General features: G+C 42.1%; 1 protein-coding gene across 6 annotated transcripts in view; it reads left to right on the top strand.

Annotated features, from left to right (window-relative positions):
• GRID1 (glutamate ionotropic receptor delta type subunit 1) overlaps window positions 1-21,642 on the top strand; it is a 721,020-nt gene that overhangs the window by 406,295 nt on the left and 293,083 nt on the right. For all 6 annotated transcript variants that reach the window (XM_079975593.1, XM_079975595.1, XM_079975594.1 and 3 more), the window contains exon 4: window positions 9,271-9,476. In XM_079975593.1, the coding sequence (XP_079831719.1) occupies window positions 9,271-9,476 (206 nt within the window). The remainder of the gene's footprint in view (window positions 1-9,270; window positions 9,477-21,642) is intronic.

A 21,642-nucleotide genomic window follows, 5' to 3' on the forward strand; every position in this document is an offset into this window, starting at 1 on the left:
TAAACTAGATAATCTGTAATATACTGTCAGGGAACTGACATCGGAGCGAGAGGAGGAGGCAAGGCTCCAAAGCGATGCAGGAGAGGGGACCAGCAGGGGGGAAGGAATTCAGCGTAACACCGGTAGAGAAGGGAGGGAGATGGAGGATTCGGAGAGAGGTCTCCAAGACCCTTCACCCGAGACCAGTGGGGAGAGCGCGGACATGCCTCTGCCTTCCCCTTACTTGTGCAGACGAGTCCCATGCAGGGAAAGTACGAGGAGACTTGGTGTCAAACAGCTCTTATGTTGGAAGAGGTTCAAGAAATGCCCACTGACGGATTCTGCAAGTGACTGACCAGCCACAGAGTGTGGGCTGTCAGCCAAGGCACGGTTGGCCCAGGCAACCTAACCAAAACTGAAGGCAACTTACGCACAAGTAACCCCTTACAACCATTACATATACATTAGATCCTATGGTTAAAAGTGATCATAACTTTCTCACAGGATGGAAATAAAAAATTGCAGGGAGCCATATTGGCCTACTACAAAAACAAACAAACAAACAAATAAATCCAAAAGTTAGAGTAGCAATTCAATACCTTTATTATAAAGTTCAGCACCAACAAATTACAAGGAACTGACCAAACTTTTGGTTTCCTCAAAATTCTTCATCAGGCTGAAAGTTAAGCAGAAATGAAAAGAAATTAGAAGTAAAATGAACAGATTTTGCTGGCCATTATGAATTACAGCAACGCTCCATTTTGTAATTGTTTGGACTTTTTAGTTAGTCATAATAAAGGGGATATAATACACCAGGGGCAAGTGGTATTTGGTCCTCCAGATTTTGTTGGACTCCAACTTTCGCCAACCCTAGCCAGCATGTCCAATGGTAAGGAAGAATAGGAGTTGTAGCCCAGTAACATCTTCAGGGCCAAAGTTACTACATAACGGTATATAGGTTCTCCTGTACTATACAAATCACAAGGTACTGTAATCAAAGGTACACCCATTGAAATACTGTTTGTCTATTTTGAGGATGGTGGTGGGTTGTGGGAGGGTTGTGTTCCCTCCCAGTGTGGTGTAGTGGTTAAGAGTGGTAGTCTGCTAATCTGGGGAACCGGGTTCGCGTCTCCGCTCCTCCACATGCAGCTGCTGGGTGACCTTGGGCCAGTCACACTTCTTTGAAGTCTCTCAGCCCCACTCACCTCACAGAGTGTTTGTTGTGGGGGAGGAAGGGAAAGGAGAATGTTAGCCGCTTTGAGACTCCTTAAAGGGAGTGAAAGGCGGGATATCAAATCCAAACTCTTCTTCTTCTTCTTCCTTGGTCCCTTCAGCGAGCCCAGAAGGCTTGCAATTAATATAATCCATGTAGCGTCAGTCTAGACGTGCAGCACCAATAGCCTGTTTCATGGTCTGTACTGAGATTCAGAATGACACGTAGGGTATGTTGAAGCCTGTTAATGTGTGATGATAGTGTTAATGTCTTTTAAAGCTTTCACATACAGCCTGTAAAAAATGGCGCAAAACATAGCAGAGGCCATTATTGGAAGGTGTTGGGAATGGAAGAAGAGAAACCCAGGAAAGTGTAAACAAATCAATAATGTGTGCAAAAAGCAGCTCTTTGGGTAGACTTTTAAAAAAACCTTACTTTCTTTAAGCAAACTTAAACTCTTCCGAGTTTAAGATTGCTTAGAGTAAGTATGATTAAAAAACACAAGGCCAAGAAGAGAAGTAGAGACATACAGGCAGGTATCAAAGCAGGAAAAAAACCCCACACAAAGCGCCCCAAACTGTAGTGGAAGAGAGGCTTGAGTATAACTGCCCCAAGAGGAGCATTTCATACCCTCCAACTTTTCTGAGATGAAAATAGGGGTGCCCAAAGGAAAAGTGGGACATTCTGGGATCAAATCAGAAACTGGGACTGCATCTGCAAATCCAGGCTGTCCCTGGAAAACAGGGACACTTGGAAGGTCTGGCATTCAAAATAAAGAAATGTAATCTGTGATTGTTATGGTCTGTGAGGGGAAGCTGGGGTGCCAGCCAAACAGAGTGTCCGGTTCTGCTGCCCATGCTTCATGTTACCTTATTGCTGCTTCTAGGTGAAAGGTTTTCTTTCCTCTCAGGCTGCTGTTCATTAAACAGCCTGAAACTCCTGGTATCTTCTCGAGAACCACACAAGCTAGCATGGAACTTGGCACTTTGATGTGTGTGAGGAGGGTATGTAAATGGAAAGCACCATGGTTTTGTAGGCAAAGTTCAGGGAAGTTTTTAATCTGTGATATTTTAGTGTATTTTTGGTTTTTATGGAAGCCGCCCAGAGTGGCTGGGGAGGCCCAGCCAGATGGGCGGGGTACAAATAATAAATTATTATTATTATTATTATTATTATTATTATTATAAAGTGAATGTCACTGAAAGAATAAGCAAGGTTGTTCTTGTGAAAAAGGTTTAAACGTAAGAGAGGCTACGACTTCCGGTTTCCTGCCGACAGAAAAGGGAGCTTGGGTCTAGTTGGGGTGCTGTGGGCAGCACTGGCCTCTGTCAGGCCTCTTTCCTTCCTTCTCTCCTTCCTCTGATGCCCTCCTGTGTCTCTGCCTCCCAAAGACTTGCACAGCTGTTTGTTGCAGCAGCCCTGGCTACAAGCTCTGCAGGCGAATGGAGCCTCTGGGGCTGGTCAGGGGGTGCTGGTTGCTAGGAACTGAGGTGGCCTTGGGGTAAGCAAGCAAGTGGGTGAGGGAGCCCAGCTAGCCAGACTGTCAGCCCTTGCTGCTGGGAATGGACAGACAAGTCACAGGCCCCTGTGGGGCAGTGTGAGGAAATACCTCTCTTTGGGGTGGGGGGTGGCTCAGAGACCAGGGGTGGCAGCAGCGGCTGCCCAGAGGACTCCCAAGGAGAGGAGGCTGAGGGTGTTCAAAAAAGGGTGAGAGGCTGCCAGCTCTGCAGGCAAGGGGTGCTATAACTGGGCTCCTGAGCCCCATGGGGGTGCCACAGAAAGAATGCAGTTGGTCAAGGGAGCCGTGGACTCAAAAAGGTTGAAAACCTCTGACTTAAGCAGAATGATGTGTGAGATTGTCCTGGTCTGAATGCCAAATGTCAAAAGAAGTCCCTGACTAATTATAGGCTGGGCTTACCTTTGATTTACATTCCAATCTGCACACATTCCAAAAGCCTCAAAGGCAACAATTTTCTCTGTCCTGGGTATACTGTACATAGTTTATCCTCACCTAATTAATTTGTGACACCTTCCAAGTTATCCCCCCCCCCCAGGTAGGCAAAGCCATGAGTCAAGCCACAAACTAGCTTCATAATCCCCAAACACAGAACAGGATTTTTACTTTTTATAGCAGTCAATTTCCTTCACAGTGGTAAAACCTTTTCCTTTGGTCAAGGCAATATGGCCAGTGACACAATTAGTGGAGGGCTAGTCAGCTATACAGCTGCAAATAAAACATTTTAAGTGTGTTTAAAGTGCAATATATAATGTGACACCAAATGGCGATTGTGAGCCTTATGGGAAATTCAATGTTTTTTGAAAAAAGGTTTAAAGAAAAAGCATTTTCAGAACATTTTTTATATGTATATTTTATGTATAGATTCCACCTATGGGTATTATTGGACTGTATCAGCCTCTAGGCAGCAGTGGTTAGTTAAACAAGTCAGCCCATAACCCATGGTGTTGTTTAACTTGTTTAAAAACTGAGCTGTTCCTTCATACATAACACTAAACTGAGATGCTTTAAAATGAAACTGAAACTTGTCGTGGGAGGAGAAGGGAGTGAATGAGACCAAGGCTTTGCTTAGCCTCAAGGAATTCTCCATGGTTTAGTGTTCCATGTTAACACAACCAGTTAAACAGGAAACTCAAAAGCTGTAAATTAAGACATTAAATCAGTGTAGCAAGTTGTAGGTGAATGGTAAAAGGCAATAGCAGATCTGTTCTTAAGCAAATTTAATTTTTGATGGAATTAAATGAAGAATATGGATTAGGGATGTTTATTGTTTTCAGTAACTGTTTGAACCTCTTCACAGAACAAAAAAATTATCAAAGTCACAAGCTGTGGTATTTCTGACTAGAATTTTCCAAGACTCCCATTAATGAAAGACTCATGTTAATCTCTGGGAAATGAAGCAACTTTTTTTTTGTAGTCAAACTTTGCCTTTGTCTGGTAGCAATACAATTACCAAAGCTTTTTTGTTTTTTTAAAAAAACCATGTCCTTAATCTATAGGTGTGTTATATGAGTTGGAAGGCACAGTGATCTAAAGTTAAGCCCCTTAGCTTAGGCAAATCACAGCATATAACCGGCAGGCATAATGATACTCTTCGCTAGCTTGGAAAATTGGTGTTGTCCACTTTGACTAACTATAAATGCCAATAAGATAAAGTGTTATGAGATAATAGGTAAAGGTAAATACAGAAGCAGTGAAGTGGTGGAACAAGGAAATCTAATGTGTACTGAGAAAGATTGATCCGTGCTGATGATTCCACCAAGGACGAAGTATGTGGGAAATGTCTTTTCACAAGTGAGACCCAGAAAAGTAGCAATATAAACAGATTTCACACACACACACAACCAACCTATGGTATTTAGTGCCAAGGCAGACATTTCATTGTACATGCAGTGTTAATTTGTCAACTGAAAAGCACATGCATTAAATGAAACAGCCATAAATGAGAGTTCTTTGGAAGATGGTAGGAGTTGAAACAAAATAATTTAATGAAAAAGGAAGATGGGAGAAAGAAGATTAGAAAACAACAAGTGAAAGGATGGGCTCCCATTGTAAAAATACTGGTGTTGGGTACAATACAAACATGTACAAAGGAGACATAATGGCAAAAACTGACCATTGAGGTTCTCCCTATATTGGCTACTCATCATTTCTCCCTCTTTCCCAAATGGGGTAAAGGGGGGGAGCTATTTAGTGAATCCATAGATTTAAAAGAGTGCTGTCCCACTCCCGCTTATCTCATCAGCCCTCTCACCTGCATCCAAAGTCATTCTTCCCACATCTTAGCACCCAAATACACACTCCCCTTTCCATTTACTTTGATGGCAGGAGTATAAGTAGCTCTGGAGATTATATGCCTGCCTCTCTCCTTTCCAACATCAATTGACTTATTGTCACAGGAGACTCTGAAATAACTGGACTTCCCACACCACACCTAATGTGAAGAATGGTTTCAGTAGGAAATTTAGTACCACCATTAAATCATTCCTTTGCAAAAGTGGTTCGTGATTAGTATGATCAGTTATGCAGGGAGGGATGAGTGATCCTGTGTCTGTAGCCAAACTTTGACTTCACCACATGTGGCTTGACCACATATGTCTGCAAACAACACCTTTTAAATGTCTGGTCCTTAATGTTCCTAGCTCCTCCTCCTCCTAGAAGGAAGGAACACATGCCTTTGTCCAATGTGAGCACTGGAGAATGGTTATTGAAATCAAAATCATGCAACCAGCTCCCAACATTTTGTTTCCTTTCCAAAATATCCCAAGAAATTCTAGTGTGACCACAAAACAAAACAGAGGATAGAGATGGGCAGATCATTCTGTTTCTGATTTGCATCAGTGTTACAAGTGTTCATTTAGAAATCTTCTCCTGTTTCCACATTAATTTGCCACATGGAAATATGTGTTCAAGTCCTTTGTGTTGAAATACATAACTTCTTATGAAATTTATCACAGATTATATATCTGTGCATGCCTTTTATCTCAGAGTATGCATTTGGGTGTGCCTTTTATTCTTTCTTATTTTGCACTGAGCCTGGGTCGCCAATTTGGAGAAGTGCAAAATCCAAAGGATTAATACATTTTGATCTGCACATTTGTCTGGGAGATGCTGATCAGGTCAGTAAGCTTTGAAATTCACAGAAATAGAATTACTTAAGCATCCCTAAGCAAGGATGCGGTTATGTATATCTATCAAGTAGATATGTAGACCAGAGTGAGTGTGATTCTTAACGGCAGGAGACACTAGAGGGAGGAAGCAAGTTTGAGTCCCTCGCCTAATCCTGTCCTCAGGTACAGCTCTCTACATTCTCCCATATAAGTGACTGTTTGCCAGTTCTGCAGAGAAGTAAAGTTTTGAACTTGGGAGCAAACTATGGTGAGAGACAAACCTGCCATTCATTCTTGACAGTATGTGGCCTGGCACATCTTGAAATGAGTCCCACAATGGGTGAAGGTGCTCTGCATTGTACCTGCCATATTTTCTCAGATACACTATTCTATCGACCTAAAAGTCTTTTTGGTAGTATGCTTAAAGGAGAACTGTGGAAACCCATTGGAATCTGATTCTAAGTGAGACCTTTGAATCCAAAGCCCATAGAAATTATTGGCAGTGACTTCCAACTTGTAGCTGGGATTGGAGCAGGAATGTGTGTGTTTTTTAATTAAAAATATTTTCAGTGCTTGCCTGCCATACATGATATGCAACATCTAGTCACTATTCAAGACAAAACACCTTCTTTCCCACTACACATATACCACGGTTCCAATTTTTCATTCAAACTTTCTGAATACTTTTGCTTTCCTATCTGGTTGCTCAGTGAGCTTGTGGAGAATATAATTCATCCTAAAGCAATAGCATCCTCATTCATCATCCACTGCAAATAATGTTCCTTTTTCCAAAACAGCTTTAGATGCTGGTAAAACGTAACGTTAGTCAACCCAAAAGGAGGATTGTCTATTTGTCAAGCTCTGTATTAATATGAAGAACCAGACAGTATTAAAAACAACAACTACTACTTTGTCACTGTACGTCATATAGAGCCATAAAAGAATAAAGATAGCAAGGGATCAGAGAATCTGAATTCACAAAAGGCAAACACCAGGATGACGGCATCAATAAAATATTTTATCGAGTAAATTGCATCCTTATCATTGTGATTATTATTTGAATGTGTATGGCCAGCAGTAGGTTGAATACAGACTTAGTTATACTTTACAAAGTATGAATCCAAGCCCTGATAATTATGAATATAATCACACACGCACACCACATATACTATATAATAATATCTCTCTTTTTGCTGTTTCTAAACAATTAGATTTAAAAATCTAAAGTTCCTGACACTTACATGTCAGGATTTGGCCTGTAGAGACCCACATCTAAACATCTCTCAGCTTAACAGAAGTTTTGTGATGCTAAAATAGAAGGAAGCACATTCACACATTTACACTAAGTTCCTTGGCTCAAGGGTGGATTCTTGACTTACTCAGTGGTCTTTTACTAATCACCACCCCTTAGCCTCTGTTATTGCCCCCCCCCAAGGGAATATTGGTACTGTAATTTACCTTGTATGGCTGCTTTAAATATGGAGGAACTTCAGGGCACACTATGATCTATTCCAGGGGTGGCCAACTCTCAAGAGACTGCGATCTACTTTTAGAATTAAAAACTGGCAGTGATCTAGAATAAAAACTGGGTCAGCTCAAAGTTGTTGAACATTTTTTAGGGAGGAGAAAAGCCCCATTTTTTTAAGGGTTAAAAAAAGCTTTTTTGGGGGGGGACTTCTGTTTTGGGGTGGAGGTTAAAGGCAAGGGACAAAGGGGTAAAGTCACTCACAAGAAGATCGCTATGGATGAAAACAGCAGCACAGAGAAAGCTCCGTCTTCCCTTCAACAACAAAGGAGGGCGGGGTGAGGGGGCATGGCCGGAGTCAGTTTTAGTGATGCTAAGGAATGGGAGCCAGAGATCGACCGCGATCTACCAAAACCTCATGGGGATCTACTAGTAGATTGCGATCAACCTGTTTGACATCCCTAATCGCCTTCTAAATCCAGCCCACGGATGGTCCGGAATCAGCGAGTTTTTACATGAGTAGAATGTGTCCTTTTATTTAAAATGCATCTCTGAGTTATTTGTGGGACCTGCCTGGCGTTTTCACATGAGTAGAATGTGTACTTTTATTTAAAATGCATCTCTGGGTTATTTGTGGGGCATAGGAATTCGTTCTTTTTTTCAAAATATAGTCCGCCCCCCCACATGGTCTGAGAAACAGTGGACCAGCCCCCTGCTGAAAAAGTTTGCTGACCCCTGACCTGTTCTAAACAAATAAGTGTCATTGCACAACGGTATACAAATGTCCTATTGAAGGCAGTTGGTGCTGTAATGAGGAATATTTAATGTTAGGGAGGGAGGGTGAGGATGGAAATGGCATTCACAGTTGTATCTCTATGGCATGGGTCACATGTGCAGCGGCTCTCAGGGTAAGGAAGTTCCTCCTATAACTTTGTTAAACCTCTCATATTATTGAGCAAAAATATCAAGTTACCCATATTTAGTATGAGTTAGCAATGATAGATACAAGGGGGCGGAATCTAATGATCTCAGTGTATTTCTATTGTGCAAAAATACCCACAGCTGGATACAGATGAAGATGTTTGCATGTAGTCCTGCACACTGCTTTGATCAAGGCACTTTCAAATTCAAACCATCAGCATTGGCATTAACGGTAGGGTACCATTGTGTTGTGCTGCTGTTCCCAAATCCTAAAGCATTTAAACAAACAAACAAACATAAGACTGTGAAATCAGGCTTTGTCAGAGTCTCAGGTTTGGTTCTCACAGGCAGCTTGCAGACTGACCTTGATGGAAGTCACTGTGGGTTGCATGGAAATAGTTCCATGATATCATGCATTTGCTGCATTTAACATATCTCCAGGAAATGTAAGTAAAGGGCACCGCTCTGTTCACAGGAAACGTTCAGTGAGATGAAATTAACTTGGCAAAGCACACTGATAGCACACAGCTGAAGACAACGCTGTCTACCTTTTGCGGGGGAGCGGGGAAAGCCAATTGTTAACTCAAAACATGATGGCTAGAATACATAGAGCTAACAAGCTGTAGTTCTGGGAACCCAGACATTCCTCCATGCCCAATGGCATCAGGTCTGGCACTACTATCAGAAAAGGCAAAGGCAGGGCGTTCTTCAGCTGGAACTCAGTTCTGGCACCTCTCAGGTGGGCGCCATTTCCATTATAGGAGAACAAGGGAGGCATTCATGATGGGTTCTGGCACCTCTTTTTCTAGAAAAATAGCACTGGGTAAAGGCATATTTGTGGGTTTTGTACCTTGAGCACCATAATGCCTTGGGTTGTCTTTGTATATGGAGACTTTCAAGGGTAGGTTTTGATATGGCATACAAGTAATTTATTCAAATAAAATTCCACTGGGCTGCCACTAGCCCCTGCAAGGCATCTCTTTGCATGTTGGCCTTTGTCATTGCTTTTTCTCCTTGCTCCTAGCTTTAAAACACCAAGAACATAATTTGTGTTTCTCTTTGGCAGATATCCGTGGTCTACAAGGATTTCTGGACCAAGCTTCAAAGCTAGGACTTGATGTATCTTTACAAAAAGTAGACAGAAACATCAGCAGGGTTTTTGCCAGCCTTTTCACTACTATGAAAACAGAGGAGTTGAATCGCTATCGAGATACGTTACGAAGAGCGATCTTACTTCTGAGTCCAAGGGGAGCACAAACTTTTATCAACGAGGTTAGTACATTCTTTCTTGAACCAGTTTCTAGTTGTAATACTAGTAAAAAAAATAACAATACTAGTTTGCAGTCTTGGGAACTTTTCTGAAAAGCACTCATTTGCAGAGGTGTGAGAGATATGAGGTGACACTAGCATATCTGAGAAATACAATTTCCACACTTGTGTCATGGAGTTTGTGTTGGGTCTCTTCCGGTCTGTACTAAAAGCTCTGTGTAATATGCTGTTAGTCAGAGGTGTATATTGTGTTGGGTAAGGCCTAAATGACTCAGCATCCCTTTTTAATATTTCATCTGAATTGAGTGATGAGGTCTGCAAAGCTAAAACAAGTATTTAACTGTAGTATTTCTGTTCTGAAGTTGACAAGGAGTTAGATTTCATGTTGTCTTAGTTAAGCTGGTGAGTATGTACTTGAAGAGCACTGCACTGGTAGATGAATTGATACTGTCTTTTGAGGAGCATTAGTTATTCCATGAAAACTTGGATGGAGGACATGGGAACTGTTAATTGTGATTTGGAGAAAAGGGGTATAAGGAATTAAGAGAGATGGCTTGAAGTGTGAACTTCAAGGGATAGAGATCAGAAAAGAGTTTCATGTGAATATGCCTCAGAAATATTAGTTATCTGAAATGTGTTACACCTGATAATCTAAACAGAGGTGGGGAAACACAAACCAGGGGCCAAATGTGGCCCTCATGCCTTTCTATATTGGTTGTGTGAACTCTCATTTGGAAAATCATTTACTGGCAGTGCTCCGTGTCCTCTTCAGCATGACTGGAAGCTGTTGTTGAACAGGGATGATATCACTTGATTTCCTAAATCAGGGGTCAGCAAACTGAGGCCTGCAAGTCGGATCAGGCCCAATTGCCTTCAGGGTCTGGCCTGCGGATTGTCCATGGATCGGCATGGGGATTCTGTTTATTTGGGCTGCACCATTTCCCTCCCTGCACTGTTCCACCCCCCCCCCACTCCCTCACACACACTGTGGCGGGGCCTCCTCCCTACCTCCTCCTGGCTTCTCCCCTCCCTGCCTAGAGAAAGAAGGGGGTTGGGCTGAGCTGGCTGAGCGCCATTTTAAGCAGCCCCTCCCCGGAGCCAGCCCTTTCACACTGCTCATCTTCCCTCCGCTGTTGTTGCCGCTGCTGCCCTGGTGCTCCTGTGGGCCAGAGAGTGGACCGGACAAGCTCACACTGCCTACCCACGAGAAGCAGCAGCAGTGGCAGTGGTGGCGGTGGCGGCAGCAGCCCCTGGGAAGGTAAGCACAGTGGCTGGGGCTGGGGCTGGGGAGGAGGACTACTTGCCCCCCCCTTCTTCCAGCTCCACCTCCCAGTGCTGCTTCTCCAGCCCACCACAAGGTCTGAGGGACAGTGGACTGGCCCACGGCTAAAAAGTTTTGCCAACCCCTGTCCTAAATGAAGGATGAAGAGGGGGGTGGTGTGTGTAGCAATCCCCGAATTTCACAAGGCTAGAATGTAGCCTACTTTGCAATGGACAGTGTCCTATCTGTTGCTCCATCCTCTATTTGTCTCTGTCCCCATCCACCACTGCCATGTGGTCCCAAGAAGGATCCTCAGAAGGACTGAGAAAGGTTCCTCACCCTAATCTAGGTTGCGTTTGGAATCAACCTTTGTGTTGAGCCTAGTAGTAAAAGGCGAAATATTTTTACAATCTGAAGAGAAACCAGAGCCTTATAGGTGTGATCTGGGTGCCCTGTGAGCTGAGCCATGTAGCATTACTCCACCACCACAATATATATTTAATTAACTGGTAGTCATCCACACCACACCACTAATTTTATTATGGCAGCTCAATGTCAGTTCTTCCTTATTAATCTACAGCAGTAAGTATTTGTTGCCATCCTTTTTTTAATCTTTAGAGTTGTTGGAGATGAAACTAATTACAATTCAGGTGTAACTGTTGGGCAGCAAATCTGATTACCGTTATTATCTTGTGGGATAATATTGTCATTTATTAATTTTCACACATTGTCTTCTAAAATGAAATAGATTATTAGTAACTTGGAAATCAAAAACACAAGTGCCAGAGCTCAGGTAATGCCACATTTGTACACCGAGGGAATGTGATCTTAATTGCTCTTCTTTCAGTTTTTGTTCCTTAGCCAATGTGACATTGAAGTATTATGGTAGTTCATCACTGCTTTACACTTTGTATTTAACACTTTATTTAATTTATGATTGGCTGCCTGGTGTGAACATGGAATGCAGACTAAATTTTCATAATAAAAAATGCAAATGGTTAGGTATTTATATGTGAGTGAAAAAAAGACTGAATAAGAAATAAGCAAGAACTAACTGTCTTGAGCATAGCAAATATTTTGTGGAAGGCAGTGTTTTTAAAATGATCTGCCTTAAGAATCCATTTCCTTTTTAGCACCTGCCAAAGAGCTCATACAGGCTTTCAACAGAATCTTTGTGCATATAACAAAGGTTTGCGAAGTCTTTTCTGGGGTGCATTCTTGGCTCACATGGGGTATTTATTGCACTGTGCAAACTAGTGTGTGCCCTGGAATACTGAAATTGAAATACTTTGTTGTCACTTGTACAACTTGTATACAGCGAGATTACACAATATATATTCAATAATCTTCTGTAGTTGTTTGGAAAAATAAGTATTTGTTGTTGAGTTACCTTTAAGGAAAGCTTGTCCTCCATTATTTGTGGTCTTATTGAGGGACAAACAATAAGCTTCTGAGCCAACCACAGGACTCCCCAGAACTGAGTTTGAAAGCCACTGGAGTAAGGTATTAAAATCAGTTCAGCCAGCTTAGTTTTCCAATGCTCTTTGAGTATCACTAATACGATTTTCTCTATATATTGGCTTCCTTCCAGATCTTGAAGGATACACCTATGAGTAGGCTTTCAGATTTGCTGAAAAGAAAGTGGTTAAATCAGAGGCTGAGTTATATTTCTTTTCATTCTAGCAACCGTATTTCATTACATGCTATCAAACCAGTCACCTCTAAAATCCATAACTCCTGCTAATATTCATGAGGTTTGCATTCACATGTTGGAAAGGCAATAGCCCTGCAGGACTGTGAAGTTTAAAGGGTAATGTATTAAATTATCATGCTGCTTTGGCCATCCCCAGAGAAAAGTGCTATTACAGGAATTATTAGGGCTAATGATCCTGATATTTTTCCAGATCCCTGCAGGAGTATAAGTCTGGGCTGAATTAAGAAGTAATTTGTTCAAAAATCTTCTGTTACTGAATCTTGATTGATTAAAAAAAAAGCTTTAGGAAAGGGAAGTTGAATAATGGAAGTATGTAATCTCTCTAAAGACTCCGTGCATTTGCAATATGCTGAAGGGAGTAATTCAACAATCATGTCGGCCACATGGAAGCTAGCAGGTTACTTAACTCCATAGTATTTATGCATCTGTGGACCCCCTGCACACCATTACAATCACAGGAGGAACAAAGTATGGTGTTTGAGATGGTTTTCAGCAAGGCATTAAATGTGTTTTTATTATTTATGGAAGAAAAGAAATATTGTCCCATTCCCAACAACCACAGCAGGTTTGACTAAATTTCCGACCATAATGTTAGGCTGAGGAGCTGTCCAGCACAACAGGAGCACGTTGTATGCAAGGTAGACTATCTCAGCAATGCAGTTATCCAACCAAGGAGTTCAGTAAAATCACAAAGAGCTGGGTGGAAGTGGATTATACAAGAGTCAGTCTACAATGAGCAGATCTTCTCCTGTTGCTTCACCCCATCTAGGAGCATCACAGAACTTGGACCTGGACCATACTTTTGGTTCTTATTTTCTCCTCCCATTTAGGAGATGGAAGGTCCCATGCAATCCTGTGTGCATTGTACTTTCTTACTGCAATTCTTCTCCCAGGTCTTTGGGGTGTGTGTGTGTGATGGAGGATACCTAATCAGGAGGCATATTTGTTACCTTATTCGGGACACCTTCCAATACATCCTTAGGATATTTTATTACCATAATAAGAATAGTCTAAGAATGTGATGGCCTGGGAATCCAATTCAGAGGCTGAACCGGAGGAATCCCAGCCCGCACAGGAGTCCCCGCCTCCAGGGCCGGCTGAGCTGGGGCAGGGCCTTGATTCTGAAGCGCCTGCACCTGTGCTGGATCCTCAGGAGCAAGCACCAGGTGAATCCACTCTGGCTCCAGAGGGGGTTGAGGACACAGTGCCTACAGGTGCGCCTCTCCCAGCCCAGGAAAGAAATTGATTAAAGAAAAACTGAAGGAAAAATGGAAGAAAGGTTTCCTAGTAAGAGTATATTAATCTGTTTGAAATCTATATATCTCTCATACTCAATACACTGTGCAGTCTGAAAATTATTATTTTCTGCAGGTATAATCAAAGGTTAACCAAATGACTAGAAAATCTTTCAAGTATCTCATAAAACTCCCATTTCTATGGTAAAGCTAAATATTTCTTCATCTGATGTTATGAGACGTTTGCTTATAAGTTGCTACAGTGAAAGGTGAATTTGTCTATTTAATTCAATGAAAACTTAAATATTTAAAAATTAAGAATGCAAGCAAGCTTCATTCCCCCAATTTTAGATTTGCTTAGATGTGATAGTGCGTTTTCCCCAGTGTCTGGAGATGTAATACATGTGAAATACTTGGGCTGAGATTCTGAACAGTCTGAAGTGTCTCATCAGCAAAATGTTGTATTTATTTATTTAGACACAACTCCCTTTTGCCTCAGATTCTAAAATATTGCACCTTACAACACCATGTGCTTTTCTGCTTGAATGATGATTAGCCTCTCACTAGGTTTCCCCAACTTTATTATTATTATGCTACAAGGTGCTTAATACCCGAGAATGGACCTGAGGCACTGAGGTAACGAAGATCACCATGTGAAGTGGAAAGCCTTAAACATTTCATGAAGAAAGCTCCTCTATGCAATAGCAACAAAAATAAACATTTGTGGATTACTAGTGATTCTTATACATTGGTACCTCGGGTTAAGAACTTAATTCGTTCTGGAGGTCTGTTCTTAACTTGAAACTGAGGTACTACTTTAGCTAACGGGGCCTCCTGCTTTCTTGTATTTCTTGTATTTCTTGTATTTCCTTTTCATTGGGATGGTTTTCGTTGCTGCCTCCTGTATAATGTTGCTATCCTCCATCCATAGTTCTTCAGGCAGTCCACCAAATCTAAATCCTTAAACCTGTTCCTTACTTCCGCTGTGTATTCATAGGGGATTTGATTTAGATTGTATCTTACTGGCCCAGTGGTTTTTCCTACTTTCTTCAGTTTAAGCTTGAATTTTGCTATAAGAAGCTGATGATCTGAGCCACAGTCAGCTCCAGGTCTTGTTTTTGCTGACTGTATAGAGCTTCTCCATCTTTGGCTGCAGAGAATATAATCAATCTGATTTTGATGCTGCCCATCTGGTGATGTCCATGTGTAGAGTCATCTCTTGTGTTGTTGGAAAAGCATGTTTGTGATGACCAGCTTGTTCTCTTGGCAGAACTCTATTAGCCTTTGCCCTGGAGCAGGAACCGGCAAACCACTCCAATATCCCTGCCAAGAAAACTCTATGGGCAAATCTTTAGATAGCTCTAAAGATGTTGTTTATAAGCAGATGTGCAGCAGGCTATGGTTGCATATAGAGGCTGAGCATTCTGAAATCCAGTAGTATGGATGTAAGCAGAAGGGTAAGTAGATGGGATAACCTTTTGCACACTAGGCTCTATCCCAAGTTTTTTTCCTTAGCTATGGGGCCTCCTTTTCCTGTGAGTTCGTATGACTTTGTCTCAAGATGCCCAGATGGCATAAGTAAAGTAGCGAGGACAGGGAGTTCCAGCATGTGACCTGAAGCTTTGATCACTGCCATCTCTCCAAGTCTCTGCCAGCTGCCAGCACGAGCAAATGGCCACAGTTTTGTTGATGGCGATACTACTGGTGGTGCTGGGCCTGGTAGGAGCTGTGTCATGTATTCTGCTCATTATTGATCCAGAGCAGAACGTATAGTTAGCAGAGTAAAAACTTAAACACATTGTGGGATTCCCCAAAAATAGACCAGAGGCAATTGTATTTCATCCAGCAGAGCTTTACTGATACTGAAGGCAAATGGGCATAATGGTCACAAATCCAATACATTCAGGATTGGAACTGTCCATAAGAAATCCAATTGCAGTAGACTTAAACTTAAACTTACAATAACTTATAATAAGATTAAACCTTAACACTAAGCATACAGAACAGAACACCACACCGGAAAGAAAGAGAGACAGAAAGAGAGTGAAACCCAGGCTCCTTCTGGCCTTACTTTTATTGTCATGCTGTTCAGTCTTGTATGCTTAAGCCAAGAAATTGTCTCTTCAAAGATATTTAGCACTAGTAGGTAGACACATCAATGGCACGAGACAACTGAAGAAGCCCAGCAAACTGTGCTCAGGGAGTGTGCTATCCGCCAACCTCAACAAATCAGCAGCCTCTCAACTGCATGGACTGCTAGGGTGAAACAGGGATAGAACGCTGGCACCCTGTCTTCATTATTACCTCATACGCTGCTTCATCAGCACCTTGGAGCTACCGGGAACAACACTGAACGTACCCTTTTCTTGTTCATTTTTGAACTTATTTAAAAAACAAGAAAAAAAACAAGAAAATCTGAGTCAAGAATTTCTAAGAACCTGGTAAAATCTGATATTGCAAATTCACTTTATTTTAGGTAGTTTGTAAGTTTTCATGGCACTTTGTAAGTAATTGTCTCTTTCTCACATATTTGATAAATTTTTGAACAACTGTGTGAATATTTGTCGCCAACGTGCTGTACGAGTGGCACTTACTTTTATAGTCAGCATGACCTTGACAGAAAAAGATAACAGAACCAGTTTAAGCCAGCTGTACTCAGCTTCTCTGAAGGAATAACCATCATGAAGCTTCTGCTTGTTTCTATCATACAGAGAAGCCTCCAGAACCCTCTTGAATCAATTAGAATAGGAAAGATCTCTACACCTCAGATCAATACTTTCTGTACTAAGAAATGCAAACTGACAGGCTGCACCTGCATAAAGATGTATTGAGTCCTTCACGAATGATGCCAGTTGAACCCAATGGCCATACATGCCTAACATTTCAGCTTAACTCTTCTTTGGAATGGTTTGCATGGCCTAGTTCTTTATTCTGTGAACCATATGTATGTCCACAGATGAAACGCATCCTCATCACCATGATCCTCATCATCAGCATATATTGGGGGGAGGAGGAAGATGACCCAGGAGACCACTGTGGGGTGGTCTGTGTGCAAGGGGGAAGGCTACAGAAAAAGGTGGATGTGAAAACTGGTGCCAAGTGAGGCTGTAGGGTAGAAGGGAGAAGTGGCTTCAGAAATGAGGTTGGGAGGGTCAATAGGGGGCTTATTATTTTCATGAAGTGAGAAGAAGAGGTCTAGGGAGTGGTACTGTGATGGCTTGTGAATGCTCTTCGTAATAAGTACCTCTGCTCACTCAGAGATCTATATACAGTCTTTATTTTACATATTACAGACAGCGCATTACAATCATGCATCTGAATCCGATTCTGGGAGTGGCCTACGCTGGCTTCTCCTCCAACAGAAAAGGCGGGGAAGTTTCATGTGAGGCCTCTCCCCCCTCCTCTTTAACTCTCTCCTTTCCCTGGCAGACGGAATATGCATTGTCTCACTATCTGTGCCAGAACTTCCTGTCCGGAGCTAAGGCTCTGGTTCAACATCAGAGAGCCTTCCCGCCTCCTGGCTTTCCCCTCTTTCCTCAATCTTCACTTCCTGCCCACCTCCCTCAGCCTGTTCCTGCTCCTCCCCTGCATTCTCTGGCAGTACCATGACAGGTACGCAGGTTGGTGAGATATAAAAGGAGTGTAGTAGGCAAGCAGGGAAGGGGTGTGACAGGTAGGGAGGGGTGATGAACAATGCAAGCAGGAGCAACAGCCCCATGCGTTTTGTGAAGAACAACCATGTCTTAAATAATCCAGATATTTTCCAGCATTCTCAATTAAATAATGGATGCTTTTGAAAATTTGGTACAAGAGCAGTAACTATGTTGAAGCAGCATCTCAGATGAATTTAGCTTTGTTAGGTTCTCTAGGGGTTAGGGTTTTTTGGGGGGGATGCAGACAATAAAGTTAATCCAAACATATGCAAATTTGTATTTTCACATTCATTCTGCTCTAATCCTTTTGAATGGAGCATTTCAAGGTTATATTTGAGTGTCTATGGAATGTATGGTAGGAGATCTAATAATGCTGGCGGCTAAATTAATCTTGAACGATTAAATCTTGTTTCAGCATGAGTATATGATGTGATGTGTGTGGTTTTATCACATGAATAGGTTGCAGCTCAGTGAGGGCAGAAGACTGCTTAGGGTAAAGAGATACATGATATAAATATTAAAGGGTCAGAATTGAAAGCTCAGACACCGAGGGAATTGTTGACATTAATATTCTGAGATTAATTTTAGTGTGAGAGACATTTGTTTTTATTAATGTAGCCTGCCTGAAAGTTCACTTGAAATGTTACTCATTGTACATTTCATTTTTGTCAATTTCATTCCTTTAGTAATTCTATTTTGGGGGCTGCATTGAATGTTGGCTGGTTTCAATTTTTTTTGTGGTGCTCTGTGTATGTGAATGTGTATGTGTGTGCATGTGCATATGTGCGTGTGTGGATATTTCTTGAAAACACTTGCATTGGGAAAGTTCACCTTTTAGTCATAGAATCATAGAATCATAGAGTTGGAAGAGACCACAAGGGCCATCGAGTCCAACCCCCTGCCAAGCAGGAAACACCATCAGACCACTCCTGACATATGGTTGTCAAGCCTCTGCTTAAAGACCTCCAAAGAAGGAGACTCCACCACACTCCTTGGCAGCAAATTCCACTGTCGAACAGCTCTTACTGTCAGGAAGTTCTTCCTAATGTTTAGGTGGAATCAACTGTCCACTACCTTTGTTCCCCTGACCTGTGGCTGCTTTGGCACCATCTTTCCTTGGGGAAGGTTTCTGAATTATTCACTGAGTCATCCCAAGCAGTTAGTGAACATGGTGATGTTTGGCTGATTTACAGCACAATTCTACAATCATGGGGAGATGGCCCATAGGATGTTGTTGGACTCTCTCTCCATGGGTGGAGAAAGAAGTCCACTCCCAAAGGCCTCTGTGTTCCAGTTACAGAAACCTTTCTCTCCTGTAAGTGCTATAGAGTAGGAAGGAAAAGGGAACCTTTCAGTGGCAGATTGAGCGAGACTTTGGACCCATGGGATCAAAAGCTCTTTGGTTCCCCTCAACACACACTTGGCAAGGAAGGGAAAATATGCAACCTTGAAGTTGATATACTGCTCCCACCCCCTACTCTTGACTGTCATGCAAGGCTTTGTTTGGTGGTTCTACAGATAGTAAGTTTCCTGACCTAGCATCTATCTTTCTATCTGTCTTTCTATCTATCTATCTATCTATCTATCTATCTATCTATCATCTATCTATCTATCTATCCTCTCTCTCTCTCTCTCTCTTATTGTATCATCTGTCTATCATCTATCGATCAATCATCTACATACTTGTGAGAGAGCAGACAAAGGTGCAGCTGAATTTCAAATATTTGTCTCAAAATTAATGGCCCTGAATTTAAAGGCTTGCTGCGCTGCTTAGACCCCCTTAGAATACCTTTCTTACTTTGTATGCTAATAGTAGATGAAAGTATTGATGGCATGCCTACCCAGTCACTTTTAAGATGGAAACAGTATCCAGAATTACAATATTTCCCAGTTTTTATAAAGCGGTGTCCAACTTTGAATTCCAACATCCTCATTTCATTCCATGTTTTACCTTCACCATCATTAACCCTAAATAAATTTCAAATTTGGGGAAGGAATTCCAAATAAATGTGCTCAAGAGAAACCTTTGTTTCCCTGAAGATTTGAACAATCTTGTCGATGCAGATACATCCATTAAATGTGACATGTTGGGGTTGGGTGGGATTTTGTTGTTGTTTTATGTGTGTGTTTTGCATATACGCAGTGCCTCCTAAGGATGAATGAGTTTCTGAAATGGTGCTTGTCGTTAACCTGTATTTAAATATTTATGTACATGTGCCCGAATGAATTATTACTCTGCCCTTATTGTTGCTGTCATATGTTGAACATTTATGAAAGGCCCTGAAAGTGTTCTACCAGTTTAATGATTCACGACAAGATTGCTGTGTGGCGTGTTACAATCCTGATTAACAGAGCTGGTGTGACCTTGCATTAATTTGGTACTTGAATGCACATCCCACTGAAATCAGAAAAAAGCTTAGGGTTGGCTCACAAATACATTTATATCACTTGCTTTCTCTATATTTGGGGGATCATCTCCAGGATACAAAGGTAAAGGTAAAGGGACCCCTGACCATTAGGTCCAGTCGTGACCGACTCTGGGGTTGCTGCGCTCATCTCGCTTTATTGGCTGAGGGAGCCAGCGTACAGCTTCCGGGTCATGTGGCCAGCATGACTAAGCTGCTTCTGGTGAACCAGAGCAGCGCACGGAAATGCCGTTTACCTTCCCACTGGAGCGGTACCTATTTATCTACTTGCACTTTGACGTGCTTTTGAACTGCTAGGTTGGCAGGAGCAGGGAACGAGCAACGGGAGCTCACCCCGTTGCCGGGATTCGAACCACTGACCTTCTGATCGGCAAGTCCTAGGCTCTGTGGTTTAACCCACAGTGCCAGCAGCATCCCTTACTCCAGGATACAAAGCGCTGTGTAATTAGCATCAGATTCCCAAGGGGCTTGGGGGATTGCATTTCCCAAATAGTAGTTCTCCATGTCAGGTGACAAACAACTTTTGAATCTGAAGAGACTTTGAAATGTAGGTTGTGATGTGACAAGAGGGTCAGCTGCTCAAAGTAAAGACACCAGTAATATCACTGGGTGGGATCCTGACCCAGATTCATTTGATGTCTTGCAGCACAATGTGTAAACAGACTCCATTGTGTTTGAGGCAGACTGTTATTTTTCTTGGTGCCACATTGGAAGGATGTTCTTCCTCTTGGCACAACTCTTCCCTCTGGATCAAATCAGCAGGATCTATGATCTTCTCCCCATCAGCAAGAAGAATAGGTGACATCCTGCTCTCCAGAACTGTTCTGCTTAGCAGTGGGATAGGCTGGGTCATCTAGAGCTCCCTCTGAGCCTAGCCATTGGTCTTTGTTTTTCTGGGACAGGGTTTTCCCTTCTTTCTGTCTGCTTGCTCTCTTTTTGAACAATTTTATGTCCTGTTGTCTTCAGCATCAGTGGTATAGTGGTTAGCATAGTTGCCTTCCAAGCAGATGACCCGGGTTTGTTTCCTGGCCAATGCAGAATTCCCCAACATACCTAGAGGTGGTGGTAGAGTCTCTCCCCCTCTTTCTAGACCTCAAGATTAACCTGCTTCTCTGAAAATTCATTATAATGTGGACAAGCACAGTGAATCCATTATTAATGCAACTTGAAATTTTAATATTGCATGCAAATGGATCATTAAGGCATGAAAAGGATAGCAGGTCTGTACTTTGGACAACTAACCAAGATATATTAACAGAATCAAGATGTCATTGTTAAATAAAAAGTAATAAGCCCAGTATAGAATCAATGTATTTTTTTTTTTAACAATGGCATTCATTTCATAGACTGATTTCTGTTAAAGACAAAATAAATCTCATGTGCTTTGTGAAACTGTGCAGCACTACTATTCTTAGTGATTGGGGAATCCTATAAACAAAATATCTCTCCCCTGGACACATATGAATTGTCAGTTCAGGTGCTGAGAACGTGACATCATGTGGATGTGTGAGTAGCCTTGTATTTTTGCTGTAGGATTTAAAGTTTAAAGTCTATATGGGAACATCCAGATTCCCTGGCTTGTAGATTCCCTGGATGGCTTGTAGCATATGATTAGGAACTACCATATTTTTCTGTGTATAAGACAATGTATTTGTATTAAGAAAGAATGTTAAAAATTTGGGGTCATCTTATACATGGATAGTGCTGAGGGGGGGACACTGGCCATTGGTTGCAGCTACGAGCAGGAGATTGTCAGCAGTGATTTTTGCGGGTGATTGGTGGCTGCTGGCAAGGGCTGCTGTTGATTGGCTGGGCGTGCGATTGGCGGCTGCTGGCGGCGAGCGGGCAGACGATTGGTGGCTTTGGGGAGGCGTGCAATT

Source organism: Podarcis cretensis (assembly GCF_951804945.1).
Source record: "Podarcis cretensis genome assembly, chromosome: 5".
In the NCBI taxonomy this organism is placed as follows: domain Eukaryota; kingdom Metazoa; phylum Chordata; class Lepidosauria; order Squamata; family Lacertidae; genus Podarcis; species Podarcis cretensis.